Source organism: Giraffa tippelskirchi, chromosome 6, assembly GCF_054371585.1.
Source record: "Giraffa tippelskirchi isolate mGirTip1 chromosome 6, T2T-mGirTip1v1.2.pri, whole genome shotgun sequence".
Classification (NCBI taxonomy): domain Eukaryota; kingdom Metazoa; phylum Chordata; class Mammalia; order Artiodactyla; family Giraffidae; genus Giraffa; species Giraffa tippelskirchi.
The window spans coordinates 68,301,723-68,324,842 of record NC_137280.1 but is presented as its reverse complement, the minus strand read 5'-3'; the positions used below and the strand labels follow the sequence as shown (position 1 = coordinate 68,324,842).

The following is a 23,120-nucleotide window of genomic DNA, read 5'->3' as shown; positions in this document are numbered from 1 at the left end:
TGTACAGGTCTCAGGTCAAATCTTTCCTTTCAGAAAGACTGTTATGATTCAGCTGCTACAATAGGCAACAGCCTCTCTTTGAAAAATGGTACTCATAACTGTGTTTACTAGTATTTAAAAATAGGCTGATAAACTTCAGAATCTTTTTTTTTTTAATTGGGGGAAAATTGCTTTGCAATGTTGTGTTCCTTTCTGCCATACACCACCATGAGTCAGTCATAAGAAGTCATATCCCCACCCTCGTGGGCCTCCCCGCCCCATCCCTCCCTACCCCTCTAGGTCATCACAGAGCACCGAGCTGAGCTCCCTGTGCTGTACAGCAGCTTCCCACTAGCTGTCTGTTTTACACATGCTGGTGTATAAATGTCAATGCTATCTCTCAGTCCATCCCACCCTTGCCTTCCCCCAACGCGTCCACAAGTACATTCTGTACATCTGTGTCTCCATTCCTTTGCTGCAAATAGATTCATAAGTACATACCATTTCTTTGAAAGCTTGTTATCTACTTTGACACGAGTTGTCCTAACAGATGTCTTATTTCCTAGCGCTATGATAACAAAGTTCTACAAACAGGGTAGCTCGAACATCAGGAATTTATCTCCTTGTTCTGAAGGCTCCAAGTTCTAGATCAAGGTGTGGGTTGGTTCCCGGGCTCATTTGCATTAGAGCTCAGTTTTGTGTAATGTACAAGGCCTTTCACGTAGAGAGCATTTGGGACTTCACGTGAGATACTGAAATTCTTAACACAATGAGCAGTTATAAAATTAATATATTTTGAGAGCTTGTCATTAATAATCAATTTCCACAGAAGACCTTCTTATTATGATTACCAGTAAAGATGCTTTGTAAACTGTATTAATTTTGGAAGTAAAACACTGATTTAGATCAAAGGTCCTGATATTCCCATTAATTACTTTGCTTTCAACTCCATATCACTAAGGTGCATTATTTATTATTTCTAGTCTTGCAAGTAAAGTCCTCTTGGGGCTAATTCAAATTGCGACTTTGGGATAAATGCACTGTGTTGGTTGGTTTTTTGTTGTTATTGTTGTTCCAGTGGTTGGATGGTAAAGAAATCGAGCGTTCAGAAAGGATTCAGGCATTACAGAACTTCCCAGGAGTTGAACAACAAATCAGAGAACAGGAGAAAGCTTACTGTCTTAAGCGAGCCAGGGACAAAGAGGAGGCTCAGAGGAAACTGAAGGAGGAGGAAAACAAAGGCAAGATGGAGAGAAGTCACACAGGCTCTGATGGACACTGGTACACGGACATCAGTGCTACCCTGTAGGTAAACAGAGCGTACTTTCTGGTTAATTTATGTTAAAAGCAAAACTTAGGTTAAAAAGTTCTCTTCCCAAGGTGTTTACAGTGCCACTTAGATTCCAGATGATTGATTTGAAGAATAAATTATGATGTGAATTTTGGGGAAGACCATGTATGATCATCCCATTGTTTGTGACCATTCTGTGAGCCTTTCTTCCCTTTGGGGGAAAAAAGAGCCTTTCTAAACTAGCAGCTTTAATTCTCATCTAAAATTATCCTCAGACAAATCTCTCTGAAAGATGCACAGGAATGCTGAATTAGCAGGTGTACTTTGGTTTATAAAGTAGGAATATTTTAGAAAAGTTAAATGCAAATCATGTTATTATAAATTGAGCAATTTTGATTGTATAAGATGTTCTGTTTTGTGAATTATATAATGAATACATTTTTAATGTGATTAATACGCCCCTAATTGGTCGTTTTTACAAACATGAATTTTTCATGCTTGCTTATTTTAAGGGAATTGCAACTGGAGTCAGTTGATTTGATTCCATACAATGAAATCTTTCAATATTTTGATAAAAGAATCTCTTCAACTTTGGAAAATAATAATTATAATGTATTTCTGATATACGTAAATGTTAAAAAAAAAATAGGCAGCTATAGCTATTGTATGTGCTACCACCCACACTTATTAAATGTTAACAGTTGGCATGTTTGCCTTTTTATTTTAATAAATAGAATATCGATAGAGAAGCTCCTTCAGTGTTTCTCCCCCATCCCTCTCCTCCTTTCATCCTGTGGCGTCCACCATTCTAAAGTCAGTACTTTAGTAGTGCTTGGTATAATGTCAATCCCACCATATTGTTATATATGTAACACATAATTATGTAGTACTTAATACTCCTTAACCAGAAGTAGTTTTATGGTTTTTTTTAGCATGAATGATATCTTTCTACAGCTTTGCTTTTCATTCAGTATTATGTTTTTGTGATTTATGCATATGAAGACACGTAAGACGAGTTCATTCATTCTAGCTATGGAATAAAATTCCATCGACTGAATAAATCGCAATTTATCCCAGAGCGGGCATTCAAAATATTTGACAATGAGTAATTCTTTGGCCCTGACAGATCAGAATAAGCACCAGCTCCAGCAATCTGTGTGGCCCCAGTTTGAGAACATAGGAAGGAAGGAGGGAGGAAGAGAAGGAGGGAAGGAGGGAGGGCGGAGGCGCGTCAGCTGAAGATCAGCCCCGATGCAGCCATTCCTCTTTGGGTGGCTGTGTAAGTGGTTTTCCATTTCTCAGTTTTTTCACACAATGGTGCACACATCTCCTTGTGTAAGTATGGAAGTTTCTGTAGTATATATTCAGCACTGACATTGCTGCATATTAATTATAAACATCTTTTCAACTTTATATGCATTGTCCAATTGTTTTTTTTTTTTTTTTTGTATTTTCACATTTTATTAGCTACAATATAGACCCTAAAGCTGGCTCATTCCTTCCCCTCCCCCACCCCCCAGGACAGGGTCAGGCCTTTCCAGGAGCCCCTGCTTTTGCCACCTGCGCCCACTGAAACTCCTACTGCAGCTGAGCAAGGGTCTCCCTCTGTTGTTCTGACTGCCACTCTAGGTCCCGGAGCTGGGATTCATATCGCTTAATCTCTGCTGTGATGTAGTCCAGCCTCTTCCCCACTGTGGCCCGAGCTTCCCCCAGCTCTTGTTTGACCAGCACGGGCCCCAGAAGTTTAAACACCACGTTGGACCCATCCAGCAGGGCCAGTTCCTCCTTCATGATGTTATTTTCTGTTAGTTGTGCCTCTAGTTTCTGCCTCCCTGACATGGATTTACTCAAGTCCTTCTGCAGCTGTTGATATTTCTCCACTTCTCCCTGTAGCTTCTTCTGGATTCGCTCAGCCATGGCGGGGACGGAAGCGCTCTCCCTTCAGTATTGGTGAACCCCCCAATTGTTTTTTAAAGTATACTAATTTAAACTCATATATCAGCAGTGTTGGAGAGTTCCTAATCTTTTGTCAATAGTAGATAATGTGGTTTTTAAAACATTGGCCAATCACGTTGGTTGTTAAATAGCATCTCATATTTTAATTTGCATTTCTAGGATTAAGAGTGAGTTTCAGTATCTTAAATGTCTTCTTATATGTTTATTGGCTATTTAGATTTCTTCTGTTCAGGACTTCCACCTATCTTAAATAAGTTGTAAGTTTTTTTCTTACTAATTTATAGCTCTTTTATATTCTAGATGCAAATTCTTTAGAGTTATGCGGTTTGCAAATGCCTTCTTGCAGTCTGTCTGTGACTTGTCTTTAATTTCGATAAGTGTTTTTGTTTTCTAGAATTTAGACATATTAATGTACCTAAATTATTTTATACATTTTGATCTTATTTTTGAAATTTTTCAATACCCCAATGTCATATCTATCTGGGGTTAACTTTTGACAACAGTGTGGGGTATAGGGTGCTAGTCACTTTCCCCACAGGATTGTCTGTTTCAGCCCCATTTATTAAAGTACCATTCTTCTCCCATATTATATTCCCTCCTCTCGTGATTCATGGGCCCATTTCTGGGCTCCCTAGATTCTTCCATGGGAGTACTGCTACATCGTTTTAATTTCTATAAATCTTGATTTTTGCTGGGAGATACTCTCCTGTTTCAAAATCATCTTGATACTTCTTGTCTCTTTTTTACTCTTCTGTGAGGATTTTAGAGTCAGGCATTCAAACTCCCCCCGCCCCCCCAATCCCTAGTGTAATGTTGATTGAAATTGCATTGAATTTATATGTTCATAAGGGGAAAGTTGACATCTTCAGGACGTTGATTCTTTCCTTGCTGAACTTCGGAATAGCTCTATTTATTTAGACCTTCGGAGTCCTTCAGTAAGTTTTTATCATTTTCTCTGTAAAGGTTTTACACTATTTCTTGTTAGATTTATTTCTAAGTATCTTGTAGAATGGGATTTTAAAGATAGATTTGTTATTGGGTCTTTCTGATGTATATAGAGACAAATAGTATTAAGAAATCTTGGTGGCACTAGTGGTAAAGAATCTGCCTGCCAGTGCAGGAGGCATGAGACACAAGTTCGATCCCTGGGTCAGGAAGATCCCCTGGAGAAGGGAATGGCTACCCACTCCAGCATTCTTGCCCGGAGAATCCCATGGACAGAGGAGCCTGGAGGGCTACAGTCCGCAGGGTCGCACAGAGTTGTTAGACACAGCTGAAGCAACCAGCAGGAAGAATGGATATCTGTATCTTGTTCCCGACTTTTAAAAGAATGTTTCAAATTCGTCATCATTAAGTATAATGATTCCTGTGAGGATTTTGAAGAGTTGAGTTAGTTTCCTTTTATTCCAAGTTGACAGAAAGCTTTTATCATCATGGATACTAGATTTTTGTTAAATGCTTTTTCTGTATCTATTGAGATAAGTATGTTTTTCTGTTGATGTATTGAATTAACATTAATAGATTTTTCGATATTAAACCATTCTTGAATTTCTGGAATAAACTCACCTTGTCCATATTTTATTTTCAATTTTTTATTGAAGTATAGCTGATTTACAACATTGTGCAGTTTTAGGTATACAGCAGAGTGATTTGGTTATATATATTTATATATATTCTTTTTCAGATTCTTTTCCATTATAGGTTATTACAAGATATTGAATATAGTTCCCTGTGCTACACAGTAGGTCCTTGTTTATCTATTTTATATATAGTAGTATGTATATGTTAATCATGAACTCGTAATTTATCCCCTGCCCCACCTTTTCCCTCTGGTTACTGTAGGTTTGTTTTCTATATCTGTGAGTCTGTTTGCCAAACAAAATTTTTTAATGAGAATGAAACTAATGATTTCAGTGATGGTTAACTAAAATTTTGTAGAATAGTATAGATTCCCTTTTTTTTTCAGTACCATAAAGAACCATGGCTATATGGCAAAGCATTTATTTTCAGTAGTTTGCACTATTTTGCTCATTAAACTGTCTAGCTGCATTTTAAAATACATAAGGTGTTTTAGCAAAATTTTACTGTATATTCTGTTTGTACTCTTTAAATTTCATATTTTTGGTCTGTCCTTTTAAAAAGCATCTTATTTGAAGGTCAACTAAATGAGCGTTTTGTGTTATCTCATTTCAGTAACAAGAACAATAACAAAATTAACATTTAATGAGTACTTACTATTTGCCATCCTGGTGCTAAAGGCTTCCTGTAGATGTTTTCATTTAATATCATTTTGTAACAGTGCAAATTCTAGGGAGAGGTGAGCAGGGAGAGCCTGTACCCATTGTGTACTGCTCGAATTATGTCCTTTTCTCTCTGCTAGAACAGTCTCCTATCTGGTGCCTGACACACAAAAAGACATTCAATAAATATTAGCTGAATCCTTGCTGAATGAATGTTGACTGTCATAGAATAATTATTTGATGCCCTATGGAGACATTGTTGAATTCTCAGACAGTCCACAAAACAAGAATGAAAAAGAGAGCATGCTCATACTGTTGTGATGTAGCCACTCAGTTGTGTCTGACTCTTGGCGACCCCATGGACTGTAGCCCGCCAGGCTCCTCTGTCCATGGGATTTCCCAGGCAAGAATACTGGCATGGGTTACCATTTCTTTCTTCAGGGGATCTTCCCAACCCAGGGATCAAATCTGTGTCTCCTGCATTGGCAGGTGGATTCTTTACCACTGGGACACCAAGGAAGCCCATACCATATAAAGCTACAAAACCCAAAGTCATCCACCAAAAATGGAGTAGATAGAGGCCATGGGCATCTTTACCATCTGAGCCACCAGGGAAGTCCCTAAAGAACCTGGAAGATGTGATCAAGTTTTTTAGAAAGATTCCCCTGGGAGCAGTGTGAAGGATGGAATTGAAGGGTGCAAGACTGGAAGTGGGTTGATTACCAAGGCCCAGTGGTCTCTGTGTTTGTCTGATCATCAGAACCTCCCATGACATATTGTAAAGCAAGAGTCCTAGGCACCCCTCCAAACTGACTGGATAGACTCTGGTGCGAGCCTAGGGATCCGTACCATGTATAACGCAGCCCAGTCTATGAACCCTTGAATCTGATTACTACAACATTCCTGGTGGTGGGTAAGGTGGGCCTGTCCCAGTGCTGTGGCACTAATTTCTCCAACTTGGCTCGGATAGGCTTTCTTTCAGACACATTTTGTTATTTAAAGCTAAGAAGATAATATAAAAAACAAACATATAAGGTATTTCAGGATGAAACTCAGATGTCCATTATTGATCTTGATGCATCCTGTGTTTGTTCCTAGCCCATATTCTGAACAGAGTAAAGACTACGTCCAGGCACCAGAAATACAAGAAGGGCAAAGAAAGAAAAAGGAATTAGATGACAGAGAAGACGACCTGGAATTCTGGAATAAGCCCTCTCTGTACACTCCTGAATCGAGATTGGAAACTCTGAGACATATGGAAAAACAACGGAGAGACCAAGAAAGATTAAGGTATTCCATTTTTTCCTATCATCAAGAGTGATAGAATATATTTTCATGATTGCACATTGTTTTATCCATCATCTGTGTTAAATCTGTGCTAGCTATCACCCACAGACTTTGCTTTTCCTAATTTCAGCTTTTTGTTGCCGTGTATCTACTAACATTTGTTAATGTCAGACTACCTTCTTTAGGTTGTTGTGAATCATGGCATTTTAGGTAGAGTTTTGTTTGTATGTCCCTAGCTTTTTTAACAACTTTAAATATGTCAAATAGTATGGCCTGGTTTAGAGATAACAGTCCTCCAAGTCATTCTGTTCAGGTGCTGTGTCTACCCCATCTAATAAGTTTCTGAGATGTTTGCCCTTAATTGTCCGGGGTCATGGAGAACAAGGGCTTCCCTGATAGCTCAGTTGGTAAAGAGTCCACCTGCAATGCAGGAGACCTGGGTTCGATCCCTGGGTTGTGAAGATCTCCTGGAAAAGGGAAAGGCTACCCACTCCAGTATTCTGGCCTGGAGAATTCAATGGACTACAGTCCATGGGTTCACAAGGAGTCAGACATGACTGAGCGACTTTCACTTCACTATGGAGAACAATGTAGTTCATGTAAATGTGAACTTAATTGGACCTGGAAACCCAGTTACAGATGTGGAAAAATGTGAATAAATTTCTATTACAAAATAAAGTTAACTGACACAAAATCCCTATTAAAAGGACAATAGAAGTCTAAGACAAAGAATCGCCTATAGTTTTATAATTTTAACTCATCTGTCCATCTGATTTTCTAGAACTTGTCCATATATGCCTTTTTAAAGTTTTTATGTATTTTTTGCAAGTGTTTTAAATAAATATAATTTACATTCTACATTTTCGTTAGTGTTATTCCATGAAGTTTTCCTCTTTACTCCATTCACCTTCCTCCTGTCTCTACCCTTCATGGTAATGAGAGTTAGCTAGCAGGCTTGGGTCCAGCCCACCTCTACAATCATATGAATGATTTCTGCAAATGTGGGATTGGGGATCTTTTTTAAGAACAAAAATGAGCTTATATTTTATTTGTTTGTTCTCACTAAATTATCATCAACACTTTTCTATAACTTTTTGACCGGTAGTAAAGAGTGAACACACTTTTTAATAGATGCAAAATATCTCATAGTGTGAATGTACCACAGTCAGTCCAATTATTCCTCCATTGATGGACATTCACAATGGTTCCAGCATCTTGCCATTGCAGATGATGCTGTGATAGGCATCCTTTCACATAGATCCTTATGTACTGGTATTTTTATTTCTATAAAATAGAGTCTGTTTGGCATTTTAAAAACTATAATTTTAGCTAAAGTAGAAGCTGTATACACAAATGGAGAATTGACAGTTAGCTGAGTAAATCATGCATAAAATAGACTCATTTAAACATTCATGGCTATTTCATGAAAAGGAGTTTTCCCCCCCATTGAATGATCTGGCAAATTGTCTTGTCACATTTTCGCTTTACAGATAAGGGTATAATCACACAGAAATCTGGCTCAGTTGCCGACTCCCAGCCATGGACCTCATCACAGTGAATTGTTGATGTATTCACAAATGCGCCATTAATTTTTCTGAAACCGTCTCACACATTAATTGCTTTTATATTATCTTTGTGTATGTTTTTTCTCTCCCCTGCCCCTTGTTCCCACCCACCCCCAATACTCAGTGAAAAGAAGAAGAAAGTGAAGCCACCCAGGATGTTGGTCACCGAGGATGGGAGAGCCCTAAACGTGAATGAACCCAAGTAAGTGAGATCAGGTGGAAACCTGAAGACGCAAAACGTGTGGTATTGGTCATACCATGGCTTCAAGGACACGTTTGCTCAGATATCTGACCACTCTTAATAAGCCAGAAGAACCTAATGAGAATGACATTTTATACGTATTTAAAAGCAGAGCGTCATTATGTTTTCAAGCACATAGCGTTACGTTTCATTCTCTCGGCATAAGTGATCTAGACATAAGGAAATCTTTGTTATTTCTGTATCCACTGAAACTTTGGAGCATGTACAGTTTTTTCCTCGAAAATTTCAAGTGCCTTACTGTTGTATTTCTGAATTTTTAAAACTGCCATGAACAAGCTAGCTGAGAATACTGATCACCTGTACACCTACTTTATACTCTGGAACTCATTTGCAGAACTTCCGAGAGCTAAGACAAGAAATTGATATAAATTCCTCAGTGGAGTTGATGAGAGGGGAGAAATATTCCAACTAGAAATCCTCACGTGTAATAGTATCTTTTGTTATTGTTCAGTCACTAAGTCATGTCCAACTCTTTGTGACCCCCGTAGACTATAGCCCACCGGGCTCCTCTGTCCTCCACTGTCTCCCAGAGTTTGCTGAAATTCACCTCCATGGGGTTAGTGATGCTGTCTAACCATCTCATCCTCTGCCGCCCCCTTCTCCTTTTGCCTTCAATCTTTCCCAGCATTAGGGTCTTTCCTAATGAGTGGGCTCTTTGCATCAGGTGGCCAAAATACTGGAGAAGCCCATAGTAGTATCTCACTATTTTAAAATTGAAACTAGAAAGCAGGCAGAGAAGGCCTTTTATAGTCAAAATACAGATCAACAAGCCTGTGAGCTCAATCTTGTTGGCTTCATTTCATTACTCAAAATGTCTGCTTTGGCCGTTTCATTTGTTGTGCCATTACCATGATCCAGGTGGTGTGGTTCTGATCACTCCTGGGTGTCGTTCACATCATCTTCACAGCAGTCATATGTGACAAGCGATATTACTTCTTCACAGGTCCAAAACCTGAACTGAGAGGTGAATGACTCACACAAGGTCACATAGCTAATTGGTAGTGTGTCTGACTTGCCTGTGCTTGCCTAATTCTAGTGGTGTCCATGATCAAGTTTATATTCTCACCCCTACCCCACCACCCACACACACACACACACACACACACACACACACACACACACACATCTTCTTTATCCAGCAGGCATGAATACATGATGCTAAGCCCTGGGGATGCAGAAGTGAATATGACAGATTTCTGCCTTCAAGGAACTTAAAAATCTAGTAGGGAGACAGTCCCTCTTCAGCCTATAGCAGGGCTTGAAGGAAACCCTCTGGATTCTGTGTGCCCCTAGTAAGACCACTGACATTTCTTCAGTCTCATCATTTTTATATTCTGCATTCACAACATTTCTATATTCAGTCACATCTTTTCAAATCTCAGCCATGTGCCCACTGGAACACGTTTGACCAAATTGATCATTACTTTCCTTCTTGAAGCACTATTTTCCCCTTGCTCCTGATTCTTTGACCCTCCTACCTTCTCATCATCCTCTGCTTTGCTGGATCCTTTCTGTCTTGTCTCCTAAACACTCTGGGGCCAACTCCTCAGCTGTCTTCTCTTTCCACATCCACTCTCTCGAGATCTCACCAAATCCCATGGCTGGAAAGACTTCTTCATTCCTCGCAAGCAGACCCGATCTCTTCCCTGAGCTCGGGACGTGTGTATTCAGTTAGCTGTTAGAGATCCTGTGTGGACATAAGCTAAGCGTGGTAGGCTCATCCTGACTAACGCAGATGTCCTCGCTTCCAGGCCCACAACCACTTCCCATCAGAGCCTGCGTGCCCGTCGGTGTCCTCCGGCTTGGGAGTGAGCATCCACTGGGTGTCAAGAGCAATACCTCAGACTCATCCTCCATCCTTCTCTCCCTCATGTTATCAGTGAGCCCAGGAGCTCTTTCCAGAATTGCCAGAATCCCACCCCTTCTCATTCACCCCCTCGCCACCCGCTTAGAGGATGTCAGCCTCCTCTTCCCTGGACAGTTGCAGTAGGTCGTTGAGTGTTCTCCATGGTCATCTCTTGGCCACTACCACCTCTTCTACTCAACGAAAGAGAAGGGGTCAGGGGAAGGAGGGAAAAGGCACTCAGTCCCTCTCTTAAGGAAAACTCCTAGGAAGATGAATGTTTTCCTTCAGAACTGAAGCACATGATCTCATCCAGCAGCCAGGGGAAGCTGGAGAATGTGGTCTTCGTCCTGCAGAGCCATATTCGTCACTCAAATCAGGGGTCCTGTTACCATGGGTAGGGAAAGCGGGAGCAGACAGTGGGGAGTGAGTATCAGCAGTCTGCCGTAGAAAAAGTGAAAGTCACTCAGTCGTGTCTGACTCTTTGCGACCCCATGGGCTATACAGAAAACCTCTCTGAAATTACCTTCCGAAAGATACGTGAAGGGAGAGTTTAAGTTGGTGGCTGGAAAATGGGGCAATAAGCAATCAAGGCAGACGGGAAAACACCTGTAATAAAAGTCCCAGAGATGAGATCAAAATCGCATGGGTCATCTGTGCACCTGAAGGAGTCCTGCAGGTCAGGGATGCTGACAGTAGTGAGAGCAACCACCAGGAGCAGGCCCCCTGCCAGCAGCAAATCTAGGGCTAGTGGTACATCTTCCCAAACAATTTAGCCTGCATTCTTTAACATCGTTGGGTTATGTACTTTACAGAATACTACAATAACTGAAATACTCAGAATGAAATTGACCAGGTAATTCTGAACAGTGCTTTGGTGGTATAGAAGTTACACCTAGGACTCAACTTCATGGTCCAGCTAAATGGGGCTTTGAGATCCTGCCTCCAGATTCAGGTGACCTCTTTCCAGGCTATGTCAGCCCTCTCTGAGCCTCTGTTTCTTCTTCTGTAAAATGGAGATGATGGGTCATGGGCAGCATTTCTGGGGCAATGGAAAGGTCACCAATGAAAGAAGGAAAAAGAAGACAAGACTATTTAAAAATGAAGGAATCGTGTGCTGGATGCTGCTGCTAAGTCGCTTCAGTCGTGTCCGACTCTCTGCGACTCCATAGACAGCAGCCTACCAGGCTCCCCCATCCCTTGGATTCTCCAGGCAAGAATACTGGAGTGGGTTGCCATTTGCTTTTCCAATGCATAAAAGTGAAAAGTGAAAGTGAAGTTCCTCGGTCGTGTCCGACTCTTAGCAACCCCATGGACTGCAGCCTACCAGGCTCCTCCGTCCATGGGATTTTCCAGGCAAGAGTACTGGAGTGGGTTGCCATTGCCTTCACCACGTGTGCTGGATAATGGCAAGCAAACGCAACATGTGGTCCTCCGGCAATAATTCCGTGTTTCAGTTTGCTTCTAGCAAACCCGAATGAAGAGAGGAAAAGAAAACTTTAACCACCAGATGTCTCTGTCTCTGCACTGATGCTAATTTTTTGTATCTCATTTAAGATTCTCGTATGGAAACCACGTAAACAGAAATAATTTATGAATATGTTGTACGTTTCTGTTGAAATTGTTAAACTCACAGACGTTTTATTGACCAGCCACCAAAATAAGTGTGTCCTTGAAGATGAGGATATAGTTACTAGTAAATTTCCTTTTAATATTGGGATGGGGTTATCTATCAAGTATTGCTAAAGACATCCTTTTCTTTTTTTCCCTAAATGGATTGTTCCTTAGACTTGATTTCACTTTGAAAGATGATGAAAAGCGTAACCAGATCGTCCTGGACTTGGCCGTGTATAGGTAAAGACATTTTATCATGTGTTTATTGGATGGCATTTCTTTCTGTTTTCCTTCTCAGTCACAGTCTCCTGAGTTCTGAAACATGAACAGCAGCCTCTTTATTGTGTCATGAGTCCTGGCTGGTTTCACCCACCCTGCTCCCTTCCTTCCCCTCGTCCCTGCATCCTGACTGCTGCTCTACCCCCCCACCCCAGCTCTCCCGGCTGTGACACTTGCTCCACCAGCCCGTGTCACCTTCCACTCTTCCTTGCTAAAGTCACTTAAAGACACCCAGCCATCTGCCTCAATCCTCGAAGATGCCAGGTTCTGGCTCACTCCCTCCATCCTGCTGCTGATTTCAGGATCTACATGCAGGGTGTTTCTGCTTCTCCAGCCCTTTCAGACCCATTGATGCCCCAGGACTTTGTCCAGGCGCCTTCCTCTGTCTGTGTCACTCTCACCCTAGGTCTGATGCCCAGGACCTTTGTCCAGGCGCCTCTCTCCCACTGCTTGTGTCACTCTCAGCCTACGTGTCCTCATGCCCTTCAGGCCTCCATTCAGATGTCACTTTATCAGAGAGGCCACTCTGCGTACCCCAACCATCCAGTCTGGACCAATACCTGCCCTGCTCCAGCACTTCCTTCCACTTCACCCTGCTTCTTGATTTCCACCTGACAAACTCTCAATTTCCTTGTGTTTTGAAAAATGTGTAGTTGAGGCAGAAACTTGTGTTTGTTCCTCCCTGTTTATATCTCCAGCACCTAAAACAGCACCTGACACCTGTCAGGAGCTCAATAACAATAGGACTGAATGAATGAATGATTACTGATGATGCAATCAGTGGACTGTAATAAAGGCACTTCTCTTTTTGAGGGATTTTGCTACATGCTCTGTCTTATTTAACCTCTCAGTAATCCAGTGGCCTGGGAGGAATTATTATCCTGGAATTACCCAAGGTGGGTTGCGGGGATGAGTCTTGTCAAAGTAAACACAGTAATTGCAGAAGTCAGAATGTGAACCCTAGGCCTAGGCCCATCGTTGCATTTTTTAACTGTGATAAAATACACATAACAATCTTAGGAAACAGGTGCTATTTGTATCCTCATTTTACAGGTGAGACTACAGAGGCTTAGAAAGGTTAAGGAATGTGCTCCAAGGTAATCAAGTGGGAGGGGGAAGGGGAGTCAGTCCTCACAAGTCTGTGTGGTCAGAGTCTGAGACTATCACCCTGTATTTGTCCTACCTGCCTTACTTAATGTTTGTGATTTTTGAGTCATTGCCATGTTTTCAAACATTCACAATCAGTATTTTGACATGTATAAAAATAATCATTTGGCCAGACTTCTCATTTGAATGAGCGGTGTGGAACCTAAACCTTTCCCCTGCTTATGGAGTCGAGGACGATTGCCCCTCGATCCTGGGGTCACTGTCATGGTGTAGGGGGTGCTGGGCTTTCTGGGCAGGACACATCTAGTGGGGGAGAAGCTGAACCAGCCTTCCAGGATGGTAGTATAAGGACAGCTGCACAACTGCTGTGGAAAGAGAACAGAACAGAACCCCGAGGAAGCAGGGGCTTAGTGGATTCAGCATCTCTGGCTATTCACATCGGTCTTAGGGGCTTAAAATAAAATATTCATGAAAGAGCATGGCAAGCCATTTTCTGCGAACCTCTGGTATTTCAGGACGCAGATATTTTGGGGTGAGGGACAATCAATGCCAAGTGTACTTGTGGGTCTAAAAATGAAATTGCTGATATATTGGATTTCCTGTGAGATCTGGGGATTAATTTAAGATAGATATTCTAAGACCTGTGTATCATGGAAACTGTGAACTTTCTTCAGTTAAAATGGCCCCATAAGTGCGACTTTGTATTTGCTCTTCTTAAACTTAATGTCTTTGAAAAATTACAAGACTTGGTTGTTGAATTTTGAAGGTATATGGACACCTCTTTAATCGATGTTGATGTACAGCCAACTTACGTGCGAGTGATGGTCAAGGGAAAGGTAAGTATGACCCTGTAGGCTGTTACTATTGTAGAACTCAGCCTAAAACCAAACTAACTTGCCTCAAAAAAATTTTTAAGCCATTTAAAATAGAAAAAGAGAAACTCAGTCAGTGCTATTTTTTTTAGACATACAATTTTACAACAGGAGGGGTATTTAGCAGAAACGGTTTCTGACCATGGTGTACCTTGATAAAATTTGTATTTTTAACCTGTATCTATTTAGTTAGAGTTTTCCCAGACCTGATAAGATGGTTTGTATGGGTAGCCTGTGCTTGAAATTATATTTCAATATTATACACATTTAAAATTGTTAATGATTTCATTCATGAAAGTGAAAGTCACTCAGTTGTGTCCAACTCTTTGCGACCCCACGGACTATACAGTCCATGGAATTCTCCAGGCCAGAATACTGAAGTGGGTAGCCTTTCCTACTGTAATTTTATCAGTTTTGAAATAGTATGTTTTGCTGATTCTAAGTATTCGTGTGAGATAGCCTAAAGACTTTAAAATGGAAATATGTTGCTATTTTATGATCGGACCAATCATGATTTATGACTGATAATTGTTCTTTAGACCACTCATTAAAATTGGTAAAATAGTTTGTGCCTATGAAGTGTAGCCCCATATATTATTTTTTTCCTAATAAGTCTAATCAGATTTTTTTTAACAATTGGTGAATGTTTAATCTGTAACGAAAATACCTCTTAAAGGAACTCCCTCGTGTAATATGCACTCACTGTCCACACTTCCTGTTTACTCTCAGCCATTTCAGCTCGTCCTCCCTGCAGAAGTCAAACCTGACAGCAGTTTTGCTAAAAGATCTCAGACCACAGGGCACCTGGTCGTCTGCATGCCCAAGGTAGGCAGCATCATTTTGATCCATCTCAAGTCTGGATAGGTTTGTTCCTGAAGGAACCTGACCTACTAGGGCTCCTGATGACTTCTGATTAAGGTCCTTCTGGCTGAGAGAGCTAGAAAATCTTCTCACTCCATGTCAAGTAGGAGAACAAAGGTCTGTGAGAACAAAGAGCTGAAACCAGCTGACTCCTCCTGCTAGCAGTTCTTGCCTCTGCAGCCTTCTTCTGCCTCGCAGACTAGAATGGGGGCAGAGTTGGGGGTGTGTAAATCACAGGAACCACTGAGCATGTCTCTCACATGGTGATCAGTACTTTCCTTACAAATAACTTTGAGAGGATATGTGTTGGCCTACCTAATATAGGCCTTGAGTCCCTAAAAATAAAAAAAATAAATAAATAATGTGATTGAATTCCAAATATTGAGCTTACTGGTTTTGTGACTTTGGGCTACTCATTAACCTAACTCTGGGCCTCTATTTCCTAACATTGCTCTTAAGAAGAATAATGATGCTAGGAAGGATTGAAGGCAAAGGGAGAAGAGGGCGGCAGAGGATGAGATGGTTAGATAGCATCACCAACTCAATGGACATGAATTTGAGCAAACTCTGGGAGACAGTGTAGGACAGAGGAGGCTGGCGTGCTCCAGTCCACAGTATCACAAAGAGTCAAATGTGACTTAGTGACTGAATAAAAACAACAAAGAAAGATAATACACATAAAATTCATAGCACTGTGAGCACTCAGTGAATATTGATGTCATCATTATTGTTTTTTGTATTATTTTTATGAAACAGATTAGATAGTATTTTAACTGAAACTCTTTTTTGTCTTTTATTTGAGAAGAGAAGTGTTGTATATGTATTTTTTTCAGTTTTTTTTAAATTGAAGTATAGTTGATTTGTAATATTACACTAGTTTCAGGTATACAGCATTGATTCAGTTGTTTTTTATTTTTGCAAATTACTTTCCATTATAGGTTTTACAAAATGCTGAATGTAACTCTGTGCTTTATAGTGATCCCTGTTGCTTGTCTATTTTATGGATAGTAGTTTGTATCTGTTAATCATATCCTCTTAATTTGTCCTTCCCCCTCCCTCTTCTGCTAAGTAAATAAGTCAGATAGAGAGAAACAAATACTATATAATATCACTTACATATAAAGTCTTGGAAAAAATGCAAAGGAATCTGTATACAAAACAGGAACAAACTCACAGACATAGAGAACAGAAGTACATGTACTTTAGATGTGGCTGACTTCTGAAGACTGACAGCTTCCTTCACCTGGCTTTCAGACTCCTTAACCTTGATTTCAGAGCTGAATGAGAAGCAAAACAGGTTTAACAGGGACAGATGACAACCCTGAAAGAACTTAAGGAAATTAAACTTTAAAAAAAAAATCACTTGTCTGTACAGAAAGTTTGGATTCCTCAATACAGACTCTGTGAATGAGTTAGGATGTTTCATGCTGCAAGCTGCAGGAAACCCCAAACAGAACTGGCTTTCACCATAAAGAAGCATTCCTATATATGGAAGGTAGAGAGGGTTCAGGCAAGGGAAGGTTAAGACCCTTTCTGATGTAGCTTTGTCCTCAAGCCAGCTTCCTTCCTGACCTGAGCACTAGCAGTAACAAAGGTGACTTGATTTCTTGTTCTTACCTTGCATGAAGATAGAGAATCAGAGAAAGACACAGAGAAAGGCCCTCGCCTATCACCATGGAATAAAAACTCTGCTTCACTTATTTGGTCAGTTTAGCTGAAGAGTCCAACAAATCTTGATGAGCTTGACTGTGGACAATGGAACCAATCTCTGGCCAAAGAGATGGGCATCCTTTCTTCATTCCTATTATTTTATGTTTGGTTACTATTATCTCATGCCATGGGCTTCCCTGGTGGCTCCATGGTAAAGAATATTCCTGCCAATGCAGGAGACACAGGTTTGATCCCTGGGTCAGGAAGATCCCCTGGAGAAGAAAATGGCAACCCACTCAAGTATTCTTGCTTGGGAAACCCCATGGACAGAGGAGCCTGGCAGGCTACAGTCCATGGGGTCACAAAAGAGTTGGACACTACTTACCTACTAAACAACAAAACGGTCTCATTCCTTGAGCTGAGGGTGGGGTCAGCTTTGCCCCAGTCACTCAGGTTTCAAAGGGGGAAGAGGAGGTTCTTTTGAGGAAGAAAAGGGACCTGGGGGGCACAGAGATTATAAACTTGATTAACCAATAAGGTTTCTATAATGATTTACTAATCCTCCATTATCCCAAAGCCAGTTTTGTAACAGATTGATTCTGAGTAATCAATTATGTATTTTCACTCTGAGGCCATAAAACAGCAAATACAATTTGTTGTCAAGCAATAAGAAAACAAACACGACTGTAAGAATCTCATTGTCCTTGTTGACAACAACAAATGAAGGAAACGCTTCAGTGCTGATTAGAATATCCTATAGGGAAATCTAAGGGATAACTCAATTACTTTGGTGTTTTAACAGAGACATTTGAATGACACTGTGATCAGCTGTTCTTTCTTTTTTGTTTTTTTGGAAATTTCCATTGTGAGAAGCCACAGATTAAAAGGTAATCGCTGGTTTCCTAAAAGGAAATCAAGATGTGCAATTTGTGTACCTTTTACAAGGTGCCAGGCCATTGATCAGAAGACCTCTGCTCTCTTTTCCCATGAATCTTTTAAATAAATACAGCATTCTATTTCCATTATCCTTTCTGTTTTTATATCTGTTTAAATTTTTCATGTTAAATACGTATGCAAAGCATAAAAAAATGGCTTATTAGAGAAAAAGCATTTCAGAAGTGCTTGGTTGAAGATGGATAATTTACACAGAAAGAATCACAAGGCTTCTTTTTTTCTCAGTAATAAACTGAGTAGCATTTTTTCCTTTGAGATATATACTTTTTAGGATTTTAGGGTCTTCCCTAGTGGTCTAATTATTGAGACTTGGCCTTCCAATGCAGGGAGTATGGGTATGATCCCTGGTTGGGGAGCTGAGATCTCACATGCCTCTTGGCCAAAAATCCAAAACAAAAAAAGAAAAAGTAAAACAAACAAAAAACAGAAGCAATGTTGTAACAAATTCAATAAAGACTTTAAAAAAAAGATTTTAGACTACCTGTGTTAAAGTAACATTAATGTCAAGCTATCTCTATCTCTAGTCCTTTGAAATTGTTATTAAATTATTAACTAATAATTATTACCTTTTATAATTTCTTTTATATACCTCTGTCATTATTCCTCCTAAAAGGTAGCTAGTCGATAAAATCAACCTTTGGAGAATACTTACTTGCCCAGAATTAGTTGTTTTTCATTTATGAGTTAGGTATTTGCAAGGACTATAAAACTCAAAGAATAAAAGCTTTTTTCTTAAAAAATCATCAAAAGCTAAAAATAAAAATTCTAACTTCACTTATGGTTACTACTGAAAATAAGTATTACTAAAAATTAGCATCTTCATAGTTCTTGTTGATGTAAACAGTTGAAGTACTGAAGTTTGACCCACTGAACCATCTTGTGTGTCTACGCTTACTGTGGAATTGTCAGTCTGACCCATGTTACAATGACTAAGGCATCTTCTTAGAGTTTTAAAGCATAAAAATCAAGTAGACACTTAGGTATACTTTTCATTCATTCATAGGAAACAGTGTTGTCAATATGTTAAGTGATAACTCAGTATTTCAGGAAATATCTAAAATTGTCCTTGGTAGTTTATAATACTTGGATTCTGTAAATTAATGAAAAGAAAATCAAATTTGCTGTTTAGTTGTTCCTTCTTTCTGATAGTATTTGTAAAGATTATTTGTGAAGAGCTAATCTATTTGATGACGTCTGTGCTGTGACGACTGCAACTGTGTGGAAATTCAGCGATGAACTTTGTATACATTTTTTCAAAGATGCAAAATTTGTAATGGAACCCACAAACTGCTCAACTATTTCTTATTAGCCACTTCACTCAGCATTTTGTCATAGATGTCAAATGGATGTTTTTCCCTTTCCTGCCCCTGAATGAGGCTGGGTCTGTACAGACTGGGTGCTGATAAGCAAGCAAGTTTCACATCTGTTCTTTGTCACAGGGGTTGTGGCTGAATATTCCCTTGCTGACCTGCTGGTGGGTTCTCCCAGCTCAGCTCCACACCCAAAGGCTCTTATCTCATGCCAGCTCCACAATACGAGATGCTTCCCAACATCTGGTACCGAGTCTGTATCTGTGGGTTGGTATAATACCCAGACATCACAATCCCTACCATTCCCTACAGAATTCCTGTCTCCATTGGCCATCATTATAACTTGTGGGTCCCGCGTCTCCCAGAAGGCCATCTCCTCCACTATGATTTCAAGGGTTGATGCCTTAGCTGGAAGAGCTGGGTGGGGTTGTGGATGGAAAAGTACTCTGGCTTTCTCAGAAAGTGACACTAGGGGACTTCCCTGGTGGTCCAGTGGTTAGGAATCCGCCTGCCAGTACAGGGGGCATGGGTCCTATCCCTGGTCTGGGAATATTCCACATGCTGCAGGGCAGCTAAACCTGTAGACCACCGCTGAGCCCGTACTCTCGAGCCTGAGAGCTACAACTGCTGAAGCCTGCGCACCTAGAGCCTGTGCTCCCAAACGAGAGAAGCCACCGCGAGGAGAAGCCCACGCACTGCAATGAAGAGTAGCCCCCTTGCCGCAACTAGAGAAAGCCCGTGCAGCAGTGAAGACCCAGCATAGCCAAAGATAAATAAAATTTAAAAAAAAAAAGAAAGAAAGTGACATTAGGGAATAGAAGGTCAACTGCTCAGGTAATAGAGGAGGAGGAAGCATTCTGCGTCTCATGAGGTTTTTCTCAGTCCTTCTCCACGGGTCAGTGGCATTTCCTGCTCTTTCTAGCACTGTTTTATTCCTTAGTCTTAGCTTTTGGGATCCGTGTAAAGAGTCTCTGTCTCCAGTGCCTGTTGCCATTTATCTCATTAGGAGTATCCATTCAAGAAACGTGGACCCACGGTGTCATCTGTCTACCAGAAATTCACTGTTCTTGTTTTCTCAACACAACAGCCAAATGATCATCTTACAGTGTGTGTAAATCAGACCAAGTCATGTTTTCTAGTCAGAGTTAAAAGCAAGATCCCCCCAATAATCTTCTCCTGCCATGATCCCTCTGACATTATCTTCTGTCACTTTACCCTCTCATCATTCCAGCCACCTTGGCCTCCTTGCCGTTTCACAAATATGACAAGCATCCCCCTACCCTGGTCCTTAGTACTTGCTGTTCTCTCTGCTAGAATGCCATTCTCCCAGATATCCTCATGGTTTGCTCTCTCCCTTCTTTTGGGTTTTTTTTCCAAGTGTTATTTCACCATGAGTTCTTTCCTGATCCCAATATTTAGAAAGCTTCCCCTTCCCTACCCCAGTGTTCTCTGTCTCCTGTTTCTGCTGTATTTTTCTTCAGAAGAATGTATCACCACTGGACAGTCATGTATTTAATTGTTCCTTTGCCTCCATCAACAAAAATTTAAGCTTCATGAGAATAGGGACTTTTGTCTGCTCTTATTACTACTGTGTCACTGGTAGCTAGAACTGAGCCAGACAAAGAGTAGGTGGTCAATAAATTTTTGTTGAGCAAGTAAATACATTAAAAGCAACTTTAAAATACATTTTAATATTTACAACAAAAATCTCCCCTGATTACTCTTCTCCCTCCTCAGTCATTTCCTCATTATTTTTCCATGCGTGTTATTCCAGGTTAACTTTCAAATAATTTCATCCAATTCTGCCTCCAGGAATGCCATTTGAATCTTTATTGCTGTTACCATTTAGAGACAGTGAAAAGAGATGGTCTCTGGAGCCAGAGAACCTGGGTTAAATCTTGATACTTCTACTCAACAGCTGCATGACCTTGAGCAAATTATTTATCCCTCTGTGCCTTAGACTCCTTGTCCATACAATGATATTAACGAACAGTCACACCTCAAAAGGTTGTATTGGGGATTATATAAATGAATATGTAAAGCACCTAGGTGGCCACTTGGGGCACAATACACCCTGCACTCATGTTACTGTTAATTAATATTATCCATTACCCTGATAGCTCAGCTGGTAAAGAATCTGCCTGCAATGCAGGAGATCCTGTTCTATTCCTGGGTCGGGAAGATCTGCTGGAGAAGGGATAGGTTACCTACTCCAGTATTCTTGGGCTTCCCTGGTAGCTCACCTGGTAAAGAATCTGCCCACAATGCAGGAGACCCGGGTTCAATCTCTGGGTTGGGAAGATCTCCTGGAGAAGAGAACAGCTATCCACTCCAGTGTTCCGGCCTGGAGAATTCCACAGACTATATAGGCCATGGGGTGGCAAAGAGTTGGACACGACTGAACGACTTTCACTTTCACTGTATGTATGATTTTAGTTCCTATTCTGAATAGGATTATTCCCCGTCAGGTTTTCTGAGAGTTTATGCTTCTCCTTCGATATATTTTCTTAAATGTGTGGTCAGACTCACTGGTATGTCCATGAACAGTCTTATCATCATCAGCCTGGGAGTATCTGGCACATGATCTCATCACAGTCCAACTTAACAAGATTTAACTGAGACTTTGCATTCACAGGGAAACTTGCATCGTCATTCAATTAAACTCCCATCTAGAGTCTCAACTGACAAGTTCCAGGAGCACTCCAAGAATATGCTTCCTGATTTCCTTTGGGTGTTCTTTCAGAATAATTAACTGAGATCAAAGAAGGTGCCTTCTGAACTGAACAGCAAAATATATTTACAGCTTCACTCGGTGAACATCCTGCTTGATTCTGCTTTATTGAGCACAGGAGACAAAGGTCACATATTAAAGGTCAATATTACAGACCATGATTATAGAAAACAGTCTCAGATGCCCTTTCCCTTATTATTTGAACACATTTCTCAGTACTTTATCTCTACTCAAATATACTTATGATATGCCCAACATAAACTCAGTTTTACTCTCTGAATGTTAATTTCAAGATGGTCTAGAGTGAGGGCCACCTGGTCATCTTGCTGGGTTTTTCTGTTCCATTCATACTTCTACTCTTGTAGAACATTCTCTCTCTTCCTCAGCTTATTCCTAAAAACTTGCGGTGCTGAAAAAATAGAGGCATCAAAGGATGATCTCCACATACCCCAAACATCATATCTTTCCCCGCTTGGCCTCCTTGGCCATCCTTATCCTATGAATGAACTGTCTGTGCTCTATCTGAAATCTCCAGGTATGTGTTAGCTCATATTTCCACTTGCCTCTGAAAGGCTATTTTTTCCCCTCTGACAATTCTCTCTTCTGCATCTTCACTGAATTTTCTCCACACACAACTTATATTAGAAAACATGCTAAAATGTCTCCCTTCTCCAAAATAAAAGCAGTACAAAATAAAAACATTCCCCTCTACTTAACTGCTCTGACTTGCTTCACAGCAAAACTCTGAAAACAGGCATCTATATTTTCTGTTCCAATTCTTTTCTCACAATTTCTAAAACTAACCCCAATGAGGTATTCATCTCTTCAGTGTCCCCACCCCCATCCATGAAACATCTCTTTTTGAGGTCTCCAGTCCTCTCTACATGACTAGATCCAGCAGTCAGCCCCCTTCCTCCTCTTCTCTGACCTTTTAAGAGGTTTTTATACCATTAATCAGCCCCACCATTTTTAAACAGGTGTCACGGCATTAGACACACCACTTTGGTTGGGTTCTCTTCTTAGGTCCTGCTCACTGGATGGTCTCAGCCACTGGATGCTTCTTTGCTGGTTCTTGCTCTTGCCCAGGCCTCTGAAAGTTGGCATATCCATCATTCAATCCTGGAACCTCATTTCTCTTCTCTACACTCACTCCCTACATAGGCTCAGGACTGTCAATAACATCTCTAGAGCTCCACCATCTGCTAGTTGCCAAGCAGGTCATTAGGAGCAACAGTCACACTAAAGAAAATATAGGAATATGGACTACATATTTTAAAAACATCTTGACAGTGATGAGATGATGATCAATTACTGCCCAC

The 23,120-nt window shown here is 40.6% G+C and overlaps 1 protein-coding gene and 1 pseudogene across 9 annotated transcripts in view; one reads left to right on the top strand and one right to left on the bottom strand.

Moving 5' to 3' along the window:
* Positions 1-23,120, top strand: part of DNAAF11 (dynein axonemal assembly factor 11) — a 69,678-nt gene that overhangs the window by 27,614 nt on the left and 18,944 nt on the right. For 4 of the 8 annotated variants that reach the window (XM_081501160.1, XM_081501159.1, XM_081501166.1 and 1 more), the window contains 6 exons: positions 1,058-1,284; positions 6,565-6,756; positions 8,443-8,520; positions 12,212-12,277; positions 14,190-14,259; positions 15,025-15,120. In XM_081501160.1, the coding sequence (XP_081357286.1) occupies positions 1,058-1,284; positions 6,565-6,756; positions 8,443-8,520; positions 12,212-12,277; positions 14,190-14,259; positions 15,025-15,120 (729 nt within the window). The remainder of the gene's footprint in view (positions 1-1,057; positions 1,285-6,564; positions 6,757-8,442; positions 8,521-12,211; positions 12,278-14,189; positions 14,260-15,024; positions 15,121-23,120) is intronic. The other 4 variants (XM_081501162.1, XM_081501165.1, XM_081501161.1 and 1 more) reach the window with 3 other exon arrangements.
* On the bottom strand, positions 2,701-3,214 carry LOC145510325 (prefoldin subunit 6 pseudogene; annotated as a pseudogene). The gene has a single exon (XR_014056966.1). The product of XR_014056966.1 is annotated as a prefoldin subunit 6 pseudogene (transcript).